Here is a 21574-nt window from a genome sequence, read left to right as displayed (position 1 = left end):
TGTTGAAATAAAAGAGCTAGGAACTTAGTTGCATTACTGAATTTTCACAGTCAGATGTGTAGAAATAAATTCTAGATGAGGAAAACGAGGCTAAACAGTGAGACAACTTGTTTGAAACCACGTCACTAGAAAGTGGCAGAGCCTGATAGACAAGATTGAGGATCTGGTATACTTTCTGAGTTTCTAAAATTTCCAGTATGTGTATAGATCTCTGGTGCCTTCAAGAAAGTCAGTCTGTTCAGACTGACTTTGCAATTGTGAAGTTTATTCAAGATTTTTTTACCGAGTGTGTTTTATAAAGACGGCTTTTGTGTTAAGTGGCTTGTTACTGTGTGCTTTGCCTTGATTCTTCCTACTTCCTCCAGCTTTCCTAAGGATGCTTTCCTCCAGCATCCTTAGATCCTCTTTGTTCCACTAGTGTGGGGGAGGGGGGGCAGAGGATGAAGTGCTCGGACATATTCTCGGGTTATTGTCAATAATTAGGTTTTGAGACAACTATTGAACCTGTTATCATATGTCAAACTGTCATCAGGGGGTTGCTTTGCATTTATTTGGGGGATATGCTCTGTGGAGGAAAAGCAGAAAGAACAGTTTGAGGGTTTTTTTGCTTGCTTGTTCTATAAAGATTCTTCTTTTTCCATTCAGAATCGAAACAGTGGGAAAGTTTGACATCAGAATGCAGAGTGCTCCTAATCGAGTCTTTAGCTACTATGGAGACGGACAGCAGACCTGAGCTGCAGGAGAAAGCATCATTACTGAAGAAAACACTTGAAAACCTGGAATAAATTAGAAGGAGAAGAAAGCAACAAGTGCCATGTTCATTGGGGGTTGAAATGGTGGTATTCTTTGAAAAACCAAGTGGGTAAAAGTAAAGATTAATCTGTAGCATGCATCATTCCTTGGCTGAAATAAAAAAAAAAAAAAATGCCTTAAATTTTGTTCCTTATTAGCTTTATTTTACTTGATTTTTAAAAGTGTCTGGGCTGAGTGAGCTTAATGGGACCTTGGATGTTTGAGAGGTGGTCAGAGGTGAAACTGATGGAAATAGTTATGAAAAGAATTAAGGCTGTAATTAAAGGAGTAGGCAGAGTTGCAGAGCAAGCTGGATAAGAATCTTGGAACTGCATCCAAATTAAATAAGGTTATTTCAGGAAGGGACTCTGTAATTCACTTATTTTAGCCCCCTTGCTTTACACCTGAAGAAATAAGCTAGCAGATGACTTAGCTTCTGATCTGAAGCCTGTGCCAAGGCTGGGACCCAGGTGTTTGAAGACCTGCCCAGTATACTTCTTTTATAAGCTGCTGCCAATCAGTGCTACCCCTGGCCTGCCTAAGAAACTCCCAAGATGAGGTGTATACTATAGTCCTTGAACCAGAACTGAACCGACCCGTTATCTAAGTACTATTGGATTCTTGAATTCAGAGGCTGAACGTTGTCTTGTCATTTGTTTAGATGATCGGTTTTTAGAAAATGATTGGTTACCATCTTTACGGGCTGAGAGACTTTGCTCTCCATGTGATAATTCTGATCGCCCTTTTACAGGCATGTGAAAGGAGATTAGGACAGGATTGCTTGTTCTGTCTGTATCTGTAGTTTGCGTATTTTGCAAAAGCCAAAAACCAACAACAAAATCGTGACTGCTCTGTTTTAGACCATTTATAATCTCAAAACTGTAAAGACAATAAATTGCCGCCCATTCTTATACTAACAGTATGACTCTAGAAATAGAAGGCAAGCGTCTTAATTAACCATTTGGGAATAACCTATCACTGAAAGTAAACAATTGCAGCTACGGTTTCTTTTTTTGTTGTTGTTCTGCTCATACCCCTGCCAAAGGGTATAGGGTAAGGGGAAGAACCAAGTCTAACACAAGTGTTTATGGTAAACTGAGAACTCTAGCTCACCTTGGATTCCAAGCACAAAATTGGTGTTACAGTCAATACTGACCGCTTACTGACATTAACACCAGGGTGGAAACTCCATGGTTGTTATTTTTGGTGGTCTCTATAGGCCATTGTATTGACTGTGACCCATAATAAAAGTAACTTCTTACATCTTGACCCAGAATTGTGTATGTGTGTATGAATCAATATAAAATCTTTAACTCAAATAAATGTTTTGTGAAATAATACACATACTCTTAACTATGTGTGATCTACTTTGATCCCTCCTCCACCCCCCCCCCCCCCCACCACCCTTTTAGATTCTTTTCAGACCCACTAAATTCATTTCCTGTCTTACAAATGGGTTGCAATTCACAGTTTGAAAAACATAGCTGAAAATAGTACTTAGGCTTGGCTGGATGTACTATGTTTTGGAGTTGCTTCCTATTTGGAAAGGGAGTCTACAAATGAAAATGTAGGTGTTTATTATTAAAACGTCCTCTTAGCTGATACTAAATATAATTGTGGGTTTTAGTAGCATTATGGATTATAAGGAGCTTCTCATGGACTTCAACTTAAGAATGGCTTTTACTTGGCGGAAAATCAACTTTGGATATTTTTCAGAAGGCATATGGCCTCATAGAATTTGGTGTTTTTCCAGACCAGTATTTCCCCCTCTGCTAAGTGCCCTCTTTCATTTGCAGGACCTGGGACATGCCTCTAAGGCAAGAATGCAGTACAGGTCGGCTGTTTTCAGAAAGAGTGTAAGGGCAAGAATTGTGCTCTCGGCCCATATGGAGTGTTATACCTCATCAAATTGTATGCTTTTTAAACCTTTTGTTATTTACCGTTGGGAATTTCCCATGGTGCTGAGAGAGTGGTGCTGACACTTGAGCCTTTGCGCTCAGCGCTGTTTAGTTCATTTATTGTCGCTTTCTATAAGCACAGTTCCAATTTACACTCTTAATGCCTTCATCTCAACCAGCCAAGTCATTTGCACAACTAGTAATGTGAAATCATGGTCTCCCAGTGCAGCTTGTGTTGGGTGTGCACGGGTGCACATATCTCCTAAAAGGGTTACTAACTTAGTCTGTAATTGTGGGATGGTTCTGGTGAACAAATGGCAAAAGGACCCATGCATGGTTATGTCTTTGGCCCTCATTTTCCAAAGCTGTCTGGAACTGATTTTTTATTATTTTTTTTTCCCTGAGAACACTCAGTGCTACCGATCATACAAGTGGCTGTTTTAGAGTCTAATTACTGAATTCCTTATTCCTGGAATTAGGGCACTAGCTAGAGCTTCACAAATCTATTGATAACGTGAGAAGGAGGGACCTGAAGTTTGACCATTGGAAATCAAAACAATGAAAGTAGTATGAAATCGTGTTTTTGGTGATAAAGAGCGGCAGTTTCTTTAATTAATGTTTGTGTCCAATTTGCAACTGCTGGCGTGTCTGCCTGTGGCAGCGTACCTGCCAATAAAACTGACTGCCACCAAATCCCCATTGCTTTCCCCTTCCACCTTTTCCTTGTGTATGCACTAACAAGAAAAAAGAAAAAAGATGTGACCTTGTTGATCTGTGCTCTCGTAGCGGTTGCGCTGTGTGAACACTGTTTGCCCTTTGCGGGGCGTCTCCACCGGCTGCCGCCACAATATATTCATGCTGCTTGTTAAGTACAGGGAGTTCTTTTGACATTGGCACTCATTGTAATGTACAAATGTTGTTAAATGGATGTATATGTAACAGATTTTTGTATTTTATATGCAAAGTCTTCATAGAATCCTTTGCAATTTGTGCTGAACTAGTTAAGCATGTGATAGTCTTATTTGAAAGGAAAACTCTACCCATGCCCAAGAAGATAATACGTGGTAAATAAAAGCTGCATGATCAGTTCTTTTGAAGTAGTGCATTAATTTTTACTGGTTCTCATGGAAAATAGTTCAACTTCCAGGGAATTGGCTAGTTACATTTTAAAAACTGAAAAGGCTCCATTGCCTGCCATATCCTGAGCAACTTCTACTAAGCAGACATTTTTGGCTTAACTGGAAGTTCCAAGGCAAAGCAGAAACGCAGGCAGGATACCTGAAAAACTGCAGTCAAATACTTGGAGAAACATAATCACTGAAATAATTATTTTTTTGAGCAAGGTAATCTCAGATGAACACAGAAGCAATAGACCCTTTTGACTAAGATTTTTTTTTTTAATTTTTTAATGTTTCTTTTGAGAGAGAGAGAGAGAGAGAGAGAGAGACAGAATCCAAAGCAGGCTGCAGGCTCTGAGCTGTCAGCACAGAGCCTGATGCAGGGCTTGAACTCATGAACCGCGAGATCATGAACTGAGCTGAGGTTGGACTCTTAAGCAACTGAGCTACCCAGGCGATCTTTGACCAAGATTAATGTACATAGTTGTGGACATAAAATGTCCAAAGTACAGGCACAGCCTACCCTAAACTGCCAAATAAATTTTTATGCTGTGGCAGATAGGCTTAAAAGGTGAGAGACCTTATTTTATCTGTAGTAGCAGCCAACAAGCCTAAGTCATTCCCCTCTGTTTCCTTTTCCCCTAAGTGCAAGTCCCAGATTGACTGATTGGATTAACAATTTGTTTTTAAAAAGAGGAATTTAAATCATAATGTTACAAAAAACCTGGAAATAATCAAACTTCCCAACAAGGCTTTTTTAAAGAAATGACATTTCTTTTATATTTAAGAACTGTTGATAAACCTGCCTTAGAAAGTTTAAAGGACAGGGGGCTCCTTGGTATCTCAGTCGGTTAAACATCCCACTCTTGATTTTAGCCCAGGTCATGATCTCATAGTTTGTGGGTCTGAGCCTTGTATTGGGCTCTGTGCTGACCATGTGGAACCCACTTGGGATTCTCACTCTCCCTCTCTCTCTGCCCTTCCCCTGTTTATACTCTCTAAGTCTCCTTCTCTCTCTCTCTCTCTAAATAAATAAACATTAAAAAAAAAAAAAAAGTGTAAAGGACAGGGAGAAAACAGGTAATGGTTGTAGGACACCTAGTTTTTGTTTGGATATTCCTGAAAAGAATATTTTAAAACCGATTTTGGGTGTTAGCAGTTAGATAACATTATTCTATTATGCTACTTTTGACTTCAGAACTATCTTCAAACACAAAATCTTTTCTAAATAATCATTTGAAGCAAATGTTTTTTGAGTATTTATTTCAGAACTATAAAGATTTCTACTGTTTCTAGCCCCCAAGATCCCCAGTGTGATAACTGGTCATTCAAGCTGTTGTTTCCTTAGATGCATCATTTTTTTTCTGGCTTCTTTCATGATTTTCTTTTTGGATTTCAGCACTTTGACTACGATGTGCCAAGGTGTACTCTTCTATGTATCCTGTTTAAGATTTGCTTAGATTTTTGAATTTCTAAGTTTTGTGCTTCACCAAATTTGGGATATTTTGGTCAGTTTACTCAAAAGTTCTGTTTTTGTTTTGTGCCATATGCTCACTCCTCTCCTCCTGGGACTCCAATGACAGCTATGTTAACTCATTTGATACTGCTGTACAGACCTCTGAGGCATTTAAAAAAATCTGTCCTGGGGCACCTGTGTGGCTCAGTTGATTGAGCTTGATTTCAGCTCAGGTCATGATTCCAGGGTCGTGGGATCGAGCCCTGCCTTGGGCTCTGCACTAAGCGTGGAGCCTGTCTAGGATTCTCACTCTCCCCCTGCCCTTCTCCCCCACTCCCCTGCTCACACTCTCTCTCTCTCAAGCAAACAGAAAACCCCACAAAAACCCTCAAACGCTTCTGTCTTTAATTCACTCACTTTTTGTTTACTATATCCATTCTGATATTAAAGACCATCCTGTGAAGTTTTATTTCAGCTCTTGTTTTCACTTTTAAATTTTGACTTCTTTTTCTAATATTTCCAATCTTTTCATTCATTAAGAACTTTTATAAAGTTCACAAAGCATACCTATAATAACTGATTTTAAGTTCTTGTCTCATAGTGTCATATCTGGGTCACCTCAGGTTTAGTTTCTGTTCATTGTCCCCTTCCCACCCCCTGCCACCCCACCTTTTCCTGGTTCTTCATATGCCCAATGTTCTGGGATTATAGCCCGGACGTTGTGAATGTGGTAGAAATTCTGGTCTCTATTACGTGTATTCCTCCCAACGAGATGCTTTTCTTTTAGCAGGCACTTAGCGGGCTTAGACTCAAAACTGCAAACTATCTTACCTTTGGTGGTGGCAGCCCAGATCTCAGTTCAGTTATTATTTATTGTTACGTTTCCTTCACAGCTGTCTGCAACCTGCCATGCAATGTGTGTGCTTTCAGAGGTCAGCCACAACTCGGGCAGAGCTTACACGTAGAATGGGGAACTTTCCCTGCTGCCTTGTTTTTTTCTTTTTCCGGAATTTCCCCTTCACTTTCTGTCTTGGGCTCTGCCTCCCTTAGGCCAGAAAGCAGTGGTTTTTAATGAGAACATCAGCCCTTCTTTGCTCTGTTTTGGCTGTGTTTCACTTTAGACAAAAGCCCAAAATCCAGGGAACTTACCCTGTGTTGATCCCTTCCATGTTTTAGCTCTTTTCTAAAGTCTGCCTTTGTTGACTCCAGAACCGGTTTTGTGTTTTGTCCAGAGTTTAGTTGTTATATTATGTGGAAAGGTCAGTCTTCTGGGAAGTTTATAAATTACATTAAACTAAATACACCCCGGGCGCCTGGGTGGCTCAGTCGGTTGAGCGTCCGACTTTGGCTCAGGTCATGATCTCCTAGTTTGGTCTGTGAGTTCGAGCCCTGCTTCGGGCTCTGTGCTGACAGCTCAGAGCCTGGAGCCTGCTTCAGATTCTGTGTCTCCCTCTCTCTTTCTGTTCCTCCCCCGCTCACGGTCTGTCTCTCTCAAAAATGAATAAATGTTAAAACAAAAATTAAAAAAAAAAACAACAAAAAGTAAATATACCCCCACCATATGATCCGGCAGTCAAACTCCTTGGTATTTACCCACATGAATTGAAAATTTAGGTCCACACAAAAACCTGCACGTGGATGTTTATATCAGCTTTATTCATAAAAAATTTCCAAGAAAGACTTGGAAGTAACGAAGATATCCTTCAGTAGGTGAATGGAAAGTTAACTGGAATATCCAGACAATGGAATATTTATTATCCGGCACTAAAAAGAAATAAGCTATCAAGCCATGAAGAGACTTGGAGGGAACTTAAATGAATATTACCAAGTTAAAGAGATCCGAAAAGGCTACATACTCTTATGATTCCAACTACATGACATCCTGGAAAAGGCAAAACTATGCAGACAGGAAAAAAGATAGTGGTCGCCAGGGAGGAGTGTGGAAGAAAGGATGAATAAGACAGGATTTTTAGGGCGGTGAAACTATTCTGTATGATACTATGATGCTGGTGTAGGACGCCAGAGTGAATCCTAATGTACACCTGGAGTTTGGGTGATAACAATGTAGCTTAGGTTCATCGATTATAACAGATTATAACAAACGCGTTGGTGCCAAATGTTGACAGTGGGGGAGGTTGTGCGCGCTTGAGGGCAGACGACACACGGCGGCGAATCTTTGTACTTTCTGCTCAACTTTGCAGTGTGAACCTAACTAACACTGCTGTAAAAAATAAAGTTAAGAAATAAATTATTTTTTAGGTAAATCTAAAAAGGATTTTATAGATTTGTTTTGGATTACAAAGGTAACAAATGCTTTTTGCACATATAACAAAACTAAAGATGAAAATAAAGATCACCTATCTGCAACTATTCAAAGATAGTATCTGTTAATATTTTAATGGCTACTCTTCTAGGAATAATAACAATGACATAATTATTAATAAAAATAATAAAATGTTATTAATTTTTAACTTAATTTGTTTAATGTTCGGCTACTATTGACCTTCTGATGCTGCATTAGAAGGACGGTCCTCTGCTTCTGGACCTCGGTTGACTGTGGCCAACTGAAACAGTAAAAAAAAAACAAAAAACGTGGTATGGGGCGCCTGGGTGGCTCAGTCAGTTGAGTTGACCCCCTTCACTCAGGTCTTGATCTCACAGTTAGTGAGTTCGGGCCCCGCATCGGGCTCTGTGCTGACAGCTCAGAGCCTGGAGCCTACTTCTGATTTTGTGTCTCCCTCTCTCTCTGTCTCTCCCCCACATGTGCTCTGTCTCTCTCTGCCTCTCAAAAATAAAACTAATAAAAAAAAATTTTTTTAATAAACAAAAAAAAGAAACATGGCTAAGGGGAGGTGGGGGGAACACAGACATCCATGAGATAAAAGAAAATGGCTAAAGGCACTGTTTTTGTTACTTTGTTATGCAGTAAAAGGACTGATAGTAGTTAAATTTTTATACCATGTTGGAAAATCATTTCACACTATCTACTAAAGGTGACTTAAGCATGTTCTGTCACTCCTAAGTATATATCTATCCTAAGTGTGCATATCATGTACCAAAAGACATACACATGCAGGGTTATAACAACATTAATTGAAATAGCCAACAAGTGGGGCCAATTCAAATATTTCACAACAGAACAAATAAAGTGTGTTGTGATCGTAAAATAGACTATTGAATACAGCAATGAAAATGGGCAAACTGTAGCCATACACATCAACATGGATCTTGTAAGCATATTGTGGAGGGAAGCCAATCATGCCATCTGGCACACTATATGATGGCACAAAATCAGCAGGTAATGTTCTGTGTGCACTTGAGAAGAATGTGTGCATGTGCATGTGCGTGTGTGTGTGCGTGTGTGTGTGTGTGTGGTTGGGTGGGGAGTTCTATAAATGGTATTAAGTGTAATTGGCTTGTAGTGTTGTTCCAGTCTTCTCTCTCTTCTTGATAGGCTATCTAGTTGTTCTATCAATTGTTGAGAGCTGAGTGTATTAAAGTCTTCAACTATTATAGTTGAGTTGTCTACTTCTCCCTCTAATTCTGTCAGTTTCTGTTTCAAGTGTTTTGGGGGCTCTGTTTTTTAAGTGCATGTATCTGTATTTACTACTGTTAAGTCTTCTTGATGGATTGACCCCTCTATCATTATTAAATATAGGCTATCCTTTCCTGTTCCTTTGCATGTCTCGTATCGATTCCCCTCATGCCAGACTTGTTGCTGTTTTCTTTCTTTCTTTTTTTTTTTTAACGTTTATTTATTTTTGAGAGAGAGAATGAGACAGAGTGTGAGTGGGGGAGGGGTAGAGAGAAAGAGGGAAACCCAGAATCTGAAGCAGGCTCCAGGCTCTGAGCTGCCAGCACAGAGCCCGACACGGGGCTCGAACCCACAAACTGTGAGATCATGACCTGAGCTGAAGTCAGATGCTTAACCCAACTGAACCACCCAGGCGCCCCTCTGTTTTCTTTTTTAGTGACTTCCTGAACGATTCTGTAAAGTGTCAATTCTTTATTGTATGTGACCACGGAATGCTCTGCTCAGTTAGCTTAGCAATCAGCTATTAATTGGACAGAGATCTCTTCAGATGCCTTTCACCCAAAAGTTCTCTGTTCTGGTAGCTATTCCTGTTCCTCTGTTCCCCAAAGCTCCATTACTCAAGACTGTTGTGTTTATATGACTATAACTGAAATTTTGGGAGTAATAGAGGGAGTAGAGCATACCTAAGACCAGCCAACAATCTAAAGTTCGAAATGAAGGATGAGTATTTTAATAGATCCCTAGCCTTCCCTGCTACTAGATATTTTTCATTGGTTATTACTCTGGATTCCTTTCAGTCTTCAGGGTTTCCAGGCTTTCTTCCTAATACTCTCTCCACTCTCCTGTCTTCCAGTTTTCCAAACCCTTCTCAGGAGCTAGGATTGAACTGTGCAATCCCATAACTTCATTTTTAAATAGAATAATTCAGTTGTCTTTATCATAGCCTTTTCCCATTGGCATGAGCCAGGGCCCTGCTTTCTCAACAAAACAGTCCCAGGGAGGTGGTTTTCTAAATAAAAGAACCACATAACCAGGAGATGAGACAATGCCACTCTTCTGAAAGGTAAAGTGGCTGGAGTCAGTTTTGCTATTAAACAGCACTTTTTCTTTTGTTTGGTTTTGTGAGAAATGATTATGAAAGCCTCTTTCACGTCTACCGTCTTTTGTAGAAACTCCTCCTGCTTCAATTTTGAAGGTATCACTTTGACACAGTGATTTTGTAGTTTGCCAGTGTTGCATCCACACGACTCCCGAAACAGAATGCTACGGGCACCAGTGACAGTCACAGCAAAGTCTATTGCAATGAGAGGCAAGGCCGACCGATCGGGACCAACACTCTTGATAAGAGTGCGGCCCCGAACAGCCGGGGTACAGAGTTTTTATAACCGATCACATCGTTTTATCATCACCTGGGAACAGAACAAAGAAACAGGTTCCAGATGAGTTAGAAACAGTTGCCTAATGAGGTGTTTACTTTAGACTTTCTGCCTCTAAGTTGCAACCAGTGGATCTCCTTGACCCTGCCTCTCATGCTCTTTTCTTTGAACTTTTGTTTCCTCAATTGGTGAAGCCTAATTTACAAGGGTATGAGGCGTAGTTTACCAGAGCAAAGCAAGGCTGTTATCTCTTAACCTTCAGTGTCAACACAAAGCTGTTATTTTTCAAGCTAAGCATTAGCCCTACACTACAATTTAACCCTTACATTAGCAAAGAATTATTTTTTGTTCACTGACAAAATAACACAGGTGAACTCTAGATTTTGCGTCAGGATTCATTTAGTTTACTGGTTATGGAACTACTGTTATAAACTTTTACTGTTTCCTTCATGTAAGTTCTGCACTGTTCTTGTTAGAGTCATCCTAAGATTTCTCACAATTTTAATATGATTGATAATGGCATCTTTTTCTGGTCAGTATATCTTCCAACTGGCCACAAGAAAATTACTGATTTTTCTTTATTTATCTGTTATTATGGCAGTTAAACTCTTTATTGACGGAGAACGGTTTTAATTGGTCCTCTTCTTTTTTCTTGCACTATATGCGAACTAACTTGGATGTAAAATTTAAAAAATAAAAATTAATGTAATTTTTATAATTATATAATTTAATTATAAAAACATACTTTTTATAGAAATTAATAAAAATAAAAATTAAAAAATAAAAATTAATTAATAAAATTAAAATAAAAAATCACATAGTTTGGAAGTGATAATTTTATCTCCTTTCCTCCAATACCAGTGCCTGTTTTTTCTACTTAGTATCTAATTGTCAGTCTTCTAGCAAAATTATTGTTCCCTTGTTGCCTGCTGATGGAGAGACTTATTGTGAGCACTGACTTTTAGGAAAGTAAAGTTTCAAGCTGAATATTAAAACTGTGAAGTCACTAACTCTATGTTGTTTGCTGTGTTTTACAATCAAACAAGCCCACTGGGTGCAGAAGGTTTAACTATTGCAAGCTTATCATGAATGGGTCACTCCAGCCCATCATCCCCAAAATGTTATTCTACAACTTAATTAGCTCTATTGTTAATTCTTACATGAGTCTATTTGTTACTTCTTTTCCTAAGAAGGAAAAAAAAAATCTGCTTATTCATGTGGTATGACCAAGTTTTCCTGATCATCCTTTATCTGGAGAGTCCATTCACCCTTGGTGATCCAGAGTATGGGAACTGTCATAAGGACACAGGAAACTGTGTGGGAACTGCGTACCTTGCAAAAAGAATGTGGTAATACATGTACCTGCTCTCCACACACAACTGAGGTAAACTACTCCCCTCCCCCCAACAAGATCTGGTTTATTGTGCCTTGGGAAGGTGGTTCTGAGGGTGACAGGTGCCATCCGGTCCCAGGGGGAGGCCCCAAGGACCAGTTAAGGCTACTGGTGGGAGAAGTAGGGCAGGGAGGCAGCCCCTGGAATGTGGCGAGGCTAGGCCCAGGCCTGGCATTGGTGGAAGGCCAGGACAACGGCCCTTGCTGCCCAAGGTGGAAAGCACGGGGCTGGGCCCGGCTATGCCTACAGGAGGACGTGGGCACCCCAGGAAGTGGAACACAGGGTCACATGACACACAACATGAAATACAGGCACATGACTCATGAGTAGGCATGGAGACAGCGTGCACAGACTCACAGGCCTGAGAGACGCCCAACCTTGCTGGACGCATCGGCACTATGGTGATACCATCCAGACTGCAGGGACACATGGAACACGCGGACTTGGTGGCCACAGGGGTAGTCCCAGGTCACAGAGTGTGCTGGAGGAGAGGGACGTCCGGGCCGGTCTGGAGGTGCCCGGGGGCAGGGCCCACGCAGCCTCACGGGGCTCGGTCTGCCGGCCATACCTTGTTGAGCAGCTTCCCCGTCTCCCCGTAAATGATGAACGCGATGTCCACGTCCAGGCTGACCCGGCGCACGGGGTGGAGGTGGGGGCAGTGCCCTTGCAGAATGCCTCGAGCCCCTCATTCCTCAGGCGGCTCACCTCCACCGTTCCGGTGTCCCTGTGCCTCCAGGCCCTGCCCTGGGGCTTGCTCACACGCGCAGGTGTGGTCCTGAAGCCATTACTTGCACCTGTGCGAGCATGCGGGCTCAGCGGGTTCACGCCCCTCGGTACCAGCTGCGCCGGGAGGTCGTGAGGAAGAAGCCCGTGGCCTGATGGGGGTCCTGTTTTGGCACGGTGGCCGCGAAGCCCGCTGTGGCCCCTGCAGCCCTTGTTCCCTGCCCCCAGTCTCCCTGTCCCCGCGACAGGCTCCTCTGTGCTTGGCTTGGGAGAGGGCTGATAGTGGACGCACTGCACTCTGATGGCCCCGCCGCGCTCGCACGTGGCTGCTGAGCCTCGGGGTGACGCCGCAGGTGGGGCCGGGGCCTGGGGACCGGACAGGCCCCGACGCCCAGGCTGCGCACTCCTGCCCCTCGCCGCCCAGGGCCCGGCTGCCCCCGGCACCTCCAGCCGCCACTGCGTCGCCGCCTCCTGGGTGGGGACTGTCATGCACCGCGGGATGCCAGCCCCGTGGCCCGTGGGGCCAGTCCGGGTTCCCCAGACCCTGCCCGCCGCTGCCGCCCGGGACTTTGCTCCAGGAGCCGAGGGGCCACATGCAGCGCGAGACCCTCCAGAGCGAACTTTTGAAAAACGAATTTTTAATGGACTCTTTGAGGGTAAGTTTAAGATATTTTGCCCCTTGGACACTAACTACTGAAGTATTTTGGAACAAGGACGTTCTCTTACATAGCCACTATGCAGTTATGAAGATCAGGAAATTTAACTCTGATACAATACTGTTATCTAATCTACAGCCCATAATAAAGTTTCGTCTACTGACCTAGTAATATCCCTTAGAGCTATTTTTTTCCTGGTCTAATACTTGGTGCTGGGTCATGCATTGCATTCAGTTGTCATGTTTCTTTAATCTCCCTGAACATTTCTCAGCCCTTTTCCTTTGTTTGTTTCCTGACCTTGACAGTTCTGATAAGTATAGACTGGTTATTTTCAGAATGTGCCTTAATTTAAATTTGTCTGGTGTTCCCTCATGGTTTGATTTAGGTTATGTATTTTTTAATGTTTATTTATTTTTGAAGGTGGGGGGAGGGCCAAGAGAGGCAGGGTGGAGGTGGGGAGAGAATCCCAAGCAGGCTGCCAGCTATCAAACCAAGAGATCATGACCCGAGCCCAGATCAAAGAGTCTTGTTGCTTAACTGAATGAGCCACGCAGGTGCCCCTGGGTTAGGTATTTTTGAGAGCAAGCCCACAGAAGTGATGCTATGTCCGTCCTATCAGAAGGCACGTGGAGTCAGTTTGTCCAGTGGTTGGTGATGTTAAGGTGGCCATCCTCCAGGTCTCCCTGCTGTAAAGCTATTATTATCTTGTTTTTGAAATTAATAAGTGGGATACTTTGACACCATGTAAATATCCTGTTTCTCATCGAACTTTCACCTCTGATAACTATGATGCTTCCATTTACCTGCGATCAATTTAACCTGCTCTAATCTATTACTACAGCAACCTTTAATGTCTTTCTAATGACATCATTTTTTTATATCTATTTTTTTGGCATCCTCCTGTAAGAAAGAGTTTTCCTTACTTCCTTTCAGAAGAACTCATGCATTCTTATTTTATTCTATGGATTATAATGTATTTTAACCATTATTTATTTTGATGCTCGAAATAATCTGTCCCAGATTTGGCCAATGGAAGTCTTATCCAGTGGGATTCTATGGTCTTTTGAAATATTCCTGTAATTCTTTGCATACTTCCTTATATTCTAGTGCAGTAAACTACTCCAGGCCAATTTTGTCCTTTTCTGGCTCCAGCCTTGGAAAGAGGAACTACATTTCTTTTCAGATGAGAACTGTATTTAGAAACCAAGATCTGAAAACTGGAGGCATCACAATTCCTGACTTCAAGCTGTATTACAAAGCTGTAATCATCGGGATAGTATGTTACTGTCACAAAAACATGTATGCAGATCAATGGAATAGAATAGAGAGCCCAGAAATGGACCCACGAATATATGGCCAACTGATCTTCAATAAAGCAGGAAAGAATATCCAATGGAAAAAAGACAGTCTCTTCAGCATATGGTGTTGGGAAAACTGGACAGCACCATGAAGAAGAATGAAACTGAACCACTTTCTTACTCCCTACAGAAAAATAAAATGGATGAAAGGCCTAAATATAAGGCAGGAAACCATCAAAATCCTAGAGGAGAAAACAGGCAAACTCTTTGTGGCAGCAGCAACTTCTTACTAGTCGTGTCTCTGGAGGCAAGGGAAACGAAAGCAAAAATGAATTATTGGAACCTCATCAAGATAAAAAGGAAGGAAACAATCAGCAAAACTAAAAGGCAACTGACAGAATGGGTGAAGATATTTGCAAATGACATATCAGATAAAGGGTTAGTATCTAAAATCTGTAAAGAACTTATCGAACTCAACACCCTAAAAACAAATAATCCATTGAAGAAATGGGTGAAAGACATGACCAGACACTTTTCCAAAGAAATCATCCAGATGGCTAACAGATAAATGAAAAGATGCTCAACACCACTCATCATCAGGGTAATACGAATCAAAACCACAATGAGATACCACCTCACACCTCTCAGAATGGCTAAAATTAACAACTCAGGAAATAACAGTTGTTGATGAGGATGCAGAGAAAGGGGAACACTTTTGCACCACTGGTGGGAATGCAAACTCGTGCAGCCACTCTGGAGAACAGTATGGAGTTTCCTCAAAAAACTTAAAAATAGAATTTCCCTGTGACCCAGCAATTGCACTACTAGGTATATATCCAAAGCATACAAAAATGCTGATTTGAAAGAGCACATGCACCCTAATGTTTATAGCGGTGCTATCAACAATAGCCAAAGTATGGAAAGACCCAAAATGTCCATCAACAGATGAATGGGTAAAGAAGATGATATATATATATATATATATATATATATATATATATATATATATATATATAATGGAATATTACTTGGCGATCAAAAAGAATGAAATCTTTCCATTCACAACAATGTGGATGGAATGATAGTATATTATGCTAAGTGAAATAAGTCAGAGAAAGACAAGTATTTCATTCATTCATATGTGGAATTTAAGAAACACGACAGATGAACATAGGGGAAGGGAAAAAAAAATAAGATAAAAATAGAGAGGGAGGCAAACCGTAAGAGACTCTTAAATACAGAGAACCAACAGGATTGCTGGAGGGGTGTGGGGTGGGGGTATGGGCTAAATGGGTGACGGGCATTAAGTAGGGCACTTGCTGGGATGAACACTGGGTGTTATATGGACATGATGAATCACTAAATTCTATTCCTGAAACCATTATTATGCTATATGTTAACTAACTTGGATTAATTAAAATAAAAAAGTAAAATTCACTAGATGTAGAAAATAAATAATTAGATTTATAAAAAAATAATAAGATTTATTAAAAAAAAAATAAAAAGAAACTAAGATCTGGGTGCCAGGTGTGTCCATTGCTGCTGAGAGTTCATTGCTTGAAGGCCCTTTTCACTATGTATGCATTGAATAAAATTTAAAATTTCTGATCCCTTGTTGGGACAACTGTCTTAAAAGAGTAAACTTTGAAAACTAGGAGTAGTTCCACAAATGAAAAAATGTGTATCTTAGAATTCTAGGGAGAACTTTTCTCTGTAGACTGTTAAATATTCTACACTGTAATCATTCAAGAAAAAAAAGATGTAGCAAGGAAGGACAGGGAGGAATAGAAGACTTTGTTTTTATGAGTTCTTTGAAATTATTTTGGGAGAACTGTGGGTTACTCTCAGTTTTTCAAAGTTTGATATAATTGCATCATTGGCACATTATCCCTCAAGGACCTGAAGTTTTAAATCTCTGTATATTATGGCTGCTGAACTTTAAATTGTTCAGGGACAACAGGTATTCCCCCAAAACAACAGATGATTTAAATTTATGTAGTATGTTACTTGCTATCCTTTGGCACTTTTAGCTATGGAGGTGACAGTCAATACTTTTGAAAGAAATGAACTGCAGTGTTGATCTTTATATGATATGTTTAACATTTTTAACATGGATACATTCATTCTTTTCTTGCACATAGCTAACTTCACGTAGTACATCATAAAACAATATTTTATTTGGAGTTGGTGACAGGGAATTCAGATGGGAGGACCAATTTTTCCTGGCTACTATTTTTTAAAATATTTTTTTAATTTTTATTTTTAAGTAATTTCTGCACTCAGTGTGGGGTTCAGACTCACGAGCCCGAGATCAAGAGTCACATGCTCCACTGACTGAGCCAGCCAGGCACCCCTCCTGACTACTATTTTTAAACGGTAGAAAAATATCAAGTTCCAGGCAACCGGGCTGATTTTTCATTCTAAAAAATAATTGTCTTTTTTGCCAGTCTTAAGAGTAATACACACTCACACACAAAATTAAGTTTTTTAAAATAATCTCTTACAATAATAAGATAAAATGTTTGTACCGAATTTGTTAAATATAAAACCTGGCAGAGAAGTTCCTAAGAAATAATCTGTTAACTAACAAACGAATAAGAACTATCTCTTGTGATGTAGGAAAAATGAAGCTCTTAAAAGACAAAGCAAAAACTCTGCACGCTCAACAAGTCTCCGCAGAGGAAAGCCATACTGGTAGGCTTTCCCTAGAATGCTAACAGCATATTGAGCATTAAATGATAATGTTTGAACCTACAATGCAACTACTTTGGGGACAGATGAGGAAAACAGAAAACAACAGCGGGCTTGGTAATAGGCTAAGAATGAGATACAGTGAAGCAGAAGTCACAGAGAATAATGTAATATAATGAAAACTATTTGAAAAACATTGCGCTCCTGTTCTAGGGGCATGGTATAAGCTGTTGTCCCCAACGTGATTATTTCCACCATCCCCCTGCATGCCAGTTTTTGAAACGTGGAGAACTGGGGGGCAAATGATAACATTGACGGAAACTGGGAAACCGAGAAGGAACACCAGTGATAAGAAAGTGAACAGTGAAACATTGTAAAGTGAGCCACATCATTGAGGAATTTGCCTATGAAAGAAAGAGCAAAGCCTATGGCAGTGCGAGAGAAACAGGACAAGGGAGGGAAGTTTTCAGAACAAGGATATCTGAAAATAGAAAGGAAAAAACTAGTGGGAAAAGGAACACAATTAAAGGTGAAAAAGAGCAATCCGTGCAGAAGGAAGGTAAGTTTTTGTCTTTTTGTTAACACGAAATGTGAAAAAACCCCAAAAACACTCAGCATCTCGTTTATAATTAGATGATCTATAATATTCTTTTCCAAGAGATTTTAAGGTAGCTTAAAAAGGGAGTTCAGTTTCTACACCTTCTAGATCTTCATGGATTGTAATGTATAAGAAGAGTATTGCCTGGGTATAATTTTTAGCACTATTTACATGCTCACAAAAGGTATGGGTCCCAGTAATGAATGATACTGTCCCATGGATGTGTCAGTGTTTAAAGAAGGTGGGCTATTTTGTGTGACTTGTAAACTGGTTCTTAAGTATAATCAGAATGGGTACCTACAATGCTTTAAACAATGTCATCATTTCTGAAGTGTATTGACCTCCAAGCTATTTGCTGGAAAGGAAAGAGTTCATTTAGACTCAGAACTTCATAGGTGTTAGTTTAAAATTCATTTATTTGTTTCTTTCAATATCCCTCCTCTTCTTTCAGTGAAGATCACTGCTAGTTTTTATTGTACAAGTGTGGTTTCTTTATGTCACTTATCTGGCTTACTTTTCTAATCCGTGCTCAGTTTATTCAGTGTTTTTTCATATTTTTTGGTCACACGGTACTTTCAAATCTACTGAAAAACTGCGTGCCGAGCAAGATAATAGGCTGAGATTCAGGTATTAAATATGTTTATCCTTGTTTTCAAATTTACTCTTTTCTAAATTTTGTTGTGGAAGAACCAACTTTTTATGTAGATCAAACCTGTCCCTCCCCCTTAGATAAACGATAAGTCTTGTGATTTCTTGTGGTCAAATAGAATTGTGTTTATACTAGTGAATATAAGTTTGAGAAGTGTTTTCCTAACTAAATGAACATTATGCTTGATCCATCTCTTTATGTCCTCAGATGAAATGAAGATTAATATTAGAATCACTACAGGTGCAAAAAAGGAGATGCAAGGAGAAAACCTCACCATTTGGAGCTTTTTTTTCCTGGAGGGTTTTTCTAGATACCCAAAGTTAGAGATTGTTCTCTTCGCCTTCAGTCTTGTGATGTATCTGATAACCCTCTTGGGCAACAGCACTCTTATTTTAGTCACTGTCCTAGAGTCACGCCTTCAAACCCCCATGTACTTATTCCTCGGAAATCTCTCTTTCATGGATATTTGTTACACGTCTGCTTCTATTCCCACGTTGCTGGTGAACTTGCTGTCATCCCAGAAAACCATTGTCTTTTCTGGGTGTGCTGTACAGATGTATCTGTCCCTTGCCATGGGCTCCACAGAGTGTGTGCTTCTGGCTGTGATGGCGTATGACCGCTACGTGGCCATTTGCAACTCACTGAGATACCCCATCATCATGAACAGGCAGGTCTGTGTGCAGATGGCCGCTGTCTCCTGGGTGACGGGTTGTCTGACTGCCCTGCTGGAAACCACTTGCGCCCTGCAGATACCCCTCTGTGGGAATCTCATAGACCACTTCACGTGTGAAATTCTGGCCGTGCTGAAGTTAGCTTGTGCACATTCCTTGCTCATGGACGTGATCATGCTGGTGGTCAGCGTGCTCCTCCTGCCCATCCCAATGCTCTTAATTTGTATCTCTTATGTCTTCATCCTTTCCACTATTCTGAGAATCAGCTCAGCAGAAGGAAGAAACAAAGCTTTTTCTACCTGTGGTGCCCACTTGACGGTGGTGATCTTGTACTATGGGGCTGCCCTCTCCATGTACCTAAAGCCTTCTTCCTCAAGCTCCCAAGAAGTAGATAAAATCATTTCACTGCTTTATGGAGTGCTCACCCCTATGTTGAATCCCATAATTTACAGTTTAAGAAACAAAGAAGTCAAAGATGCCATGAAAAAACTATTGTATCGAACACATGAAAATCTCTGACTGGATGCCCGCAGTTTTATCAGGGGGGTGTGCTCCTGGCAGAATTCCCCATAGAAATTCTAGACCGTACACTCACCCACAGAACACTGATTTGACCTTGAGCCCTATAATTTTACAGCTGTGAGGGATGTGTACACAGAAGTGACTGCCCGTGGACAATAGCAGGTTCGCGTTTGCATTTGGCAACATTTGCTGTCTCTTGTGTTTCACGGTTGGAGAAGTTTTAGGCTGCAGAGTCCTGACACATTGGCTCCTGAAAGAAATTTGGATAAATTTACTCAGTGAATGTTGGTGCTAGAAAAATTTTGGATATGTTCTCTGCCTTAAATCCTTTCTAGAAGGAGGTGGGACCATAGGGAAACAAACGAATAATAGAGATTGGCCTTGATTATGCAAACGAGAAAATTAAAGAAAAATTAAAAGGCTCGCTCACCATCACACAGTTGCAGAACTGGAACTACACCCCCATTATCCCTTCATCTTTGTAAACATGTTGGACCACAGCGTGGTGGCTCCCTAACTACCGTTCCTCGTTCAGAACTCCTGATCAGAGCTTCTGACTTTCTGAGTAAGGCATCCAGTACTCATCTGCCAACCTTGATTTGCTCACCTGCCAACCTTGCCTTTCTAACCACATTGATATTTGTGTAAATTTTATCTGTTTCTTTGCCAGTATACCACCCATATGCTAAGTCTTTTTGTGTGTTTGTCTTCTTTCTTCTTTTTGGGTGATTGACTTCGGAAGGGCAGGGAAATCTATTCTATTGTACCTTTCATGTTTACAGCAGTCATTCGGTAAACTAATAAATTTACCAGCTTTAAAGTAATCTGTTTGAGAAGTAAGTCCCCCTTGAGAAAATTAGGAAGAAACAATATAGGGCAATGAGGTATATTGCTTTATAAATAGCCAAAGATGACAGAGACAACATTTATATCCACGTTTGAGCTTTTATTTGTCTAAAAATATTGCTTGTTGAAAATGTGGACTCTAGGCCTCTACTCCCAGAATCTGATTCAGTAGCTCTGACGTGGGGTCCTGGTATTCTGCATTTATGATAGATCCCTGAGAAATTTTGATACAGATTTTGAGATGACCAGACTTTGGGAGACATTATTTCCAGCAAAAACTGATCATTCCAAAATAAATGTGGGATTAGTTCTCATTTCTTCCCTTTTTCCTTTTATTAAAGAATTAAAAAATTTTTTTTATTGTGTTTATTATTTTTTTTTGAGAGAGAGAGATAGAGTGCGAGTGGGAGAGGGGCAGAGAGAGAGGGAAACACAGAATCTGAAGCAGGCTCCAGGCTGTGAGCTGTCAGCACAGAGTCCAATGTGGGACTTGAACTCACAAGCTGTGAAATCATGAACTGAGCTGAAGTCGACGCTCAATCAACTGAGCCACCCAGGTGCCCCTAAAAAAATTTTTTTTAATGTTTATTTTTGATATACAGAGAGAAGCAAACCATGAGCCAGGAGGGGAGGGGCAGAGAGAAAGGGAGACACAGAATCTGAAGCAGGCTCTAGGCTGTCAGCACAGAGACCGATGCGGGACTAAAACCATGGACTGCAGCTCATGACCTGACCTGAAGTGGGATGCTTAACTGACTGAGCCACCCAGGGGCCCCTACCTTTTTACCTTTTAATTTTGTTTTCCCTTTCATTGTTTGTGCCTCCATTGTACCTCCTCATTTGCCTACCTCCACTTCTAGAGTAGGAAAGGGGGGAGGGTTTTGAGTGGAGGAAGGTTAGCCCACTTGGTAAATTTTACCATATGAAAGACCCAAGAAGTTCTAGTATTGGATGTTGAGTTTGGTTTATTTAACTCATACACCTTTAGATCTAGGGCTTTCATGACATGTTTCTGGATGTGTAACCCCCATATAAAGACACTTGAAATAATCAACCAGCAAAATTCTAGTGATGCAGCAAGGGGACCAGTTTGATGCCAAAATTGCTAAGAGATGTTTGATAATGGAGGATGAAGACAAGCCCTGAGTAAATGGCTTTGGGGTAGTAGAGGAGAGCTGACCAGGAAGCTTTCATCCCTGATGTGATTATTCTTCTCTTTGGATACCTCAACCTTCACAACCAGATACCACATTCATTTCCTGGTAATTTCAGAGTCATTTTGAAGTGCCCTTCTGTGGGAGACTTTTATTAGAGTGGAGCTGGATTTCATGTTAGAGTAGAAGTAATGGCCT

The 21574-nt window shown here is 40.8% G+C and overlaps 3 protein-coding genes across 6 annotated transcripts in view; all 3 read left to right on the top strand.

The window, feature by feature from the left end:
• ECPAS (Ecm29 proteasome adaptor and scaffold) overlaps nucleotides 1–3787 on the top strand; it is a 106369-nt gene extending 102582 nt beyond the window's left edge. For all 4 annotated transcript variants that reach the window (XM_060609041.3, XM_060609040.3, XM_060609039.3 and 1 more), the window contains one exon: nucleotides 646–3787. In XM_060609041.3, coding sequence (XP_060465024.1) covers nucleotides 646–785 — 140 coding nt within the window. In that variant the 3' untranslated portion in view covers nucleotides 786–3787. The remainder of the gene's footprint in view (nucleotides 1–645) is intronic.
• A 13606-nt stretch (nucleotides 3788–17393) lies between these two features.
• OR2K2 (olfactory receptor family 2 subfamily K member 2) lies at nucleotides 17394–20384 on the top strand. The gene is made up of 2 exons (XM_078436596.2): nucleotides 17394–17495; nucleotides 18391–20384. The coding sequence occupies exon 2, from the start codon at nucleotides 18396–18398 to the stop codon at nucleotides 19371–19373; it is 978 nt and encodes a 325-aa protein (XP_078292722.1). The 5' UTR covers nucleotides 17394–17495; nucleotides 18391–18395; the 3' UTR covers nucleotides 19374–20384.
• LPAR1 (lysophosphatidic acid receptor 1) overlaps nucleotides 17409–21574 on the top strand; it is a 359348-nt gene continuing 355182 nt past the window's right edge. The window contains exon 1 of the mRNA XM_078436595.2: nucleotides 17409–17495. The gene's annotated coding sequence lies outside the window, so the exon portion shown is untranslated. The remainder of the gene's footprint in view (nucleotides 17496–21574) is intronic.

Source organism: Panthera onca, chromosome D4, assembly GCF_046562875.1.
Source record: "Panthera onca isolate mPanOnc1 chromosome D4, mPanOnc1 haplotype 2, whole genome shotgun sequence".
Classification (NCBI taxonomy): domain Eukaryota; kingdom Metazoa; phylum Chordata; class Mammalia; order Carnivora; family Felidae; genus Panthera; species Panthera onca.
Note: the sequence above shows the minus strand (reverse complement) of the source record. Positions and strands in the feature narration are given on the sequence as shown.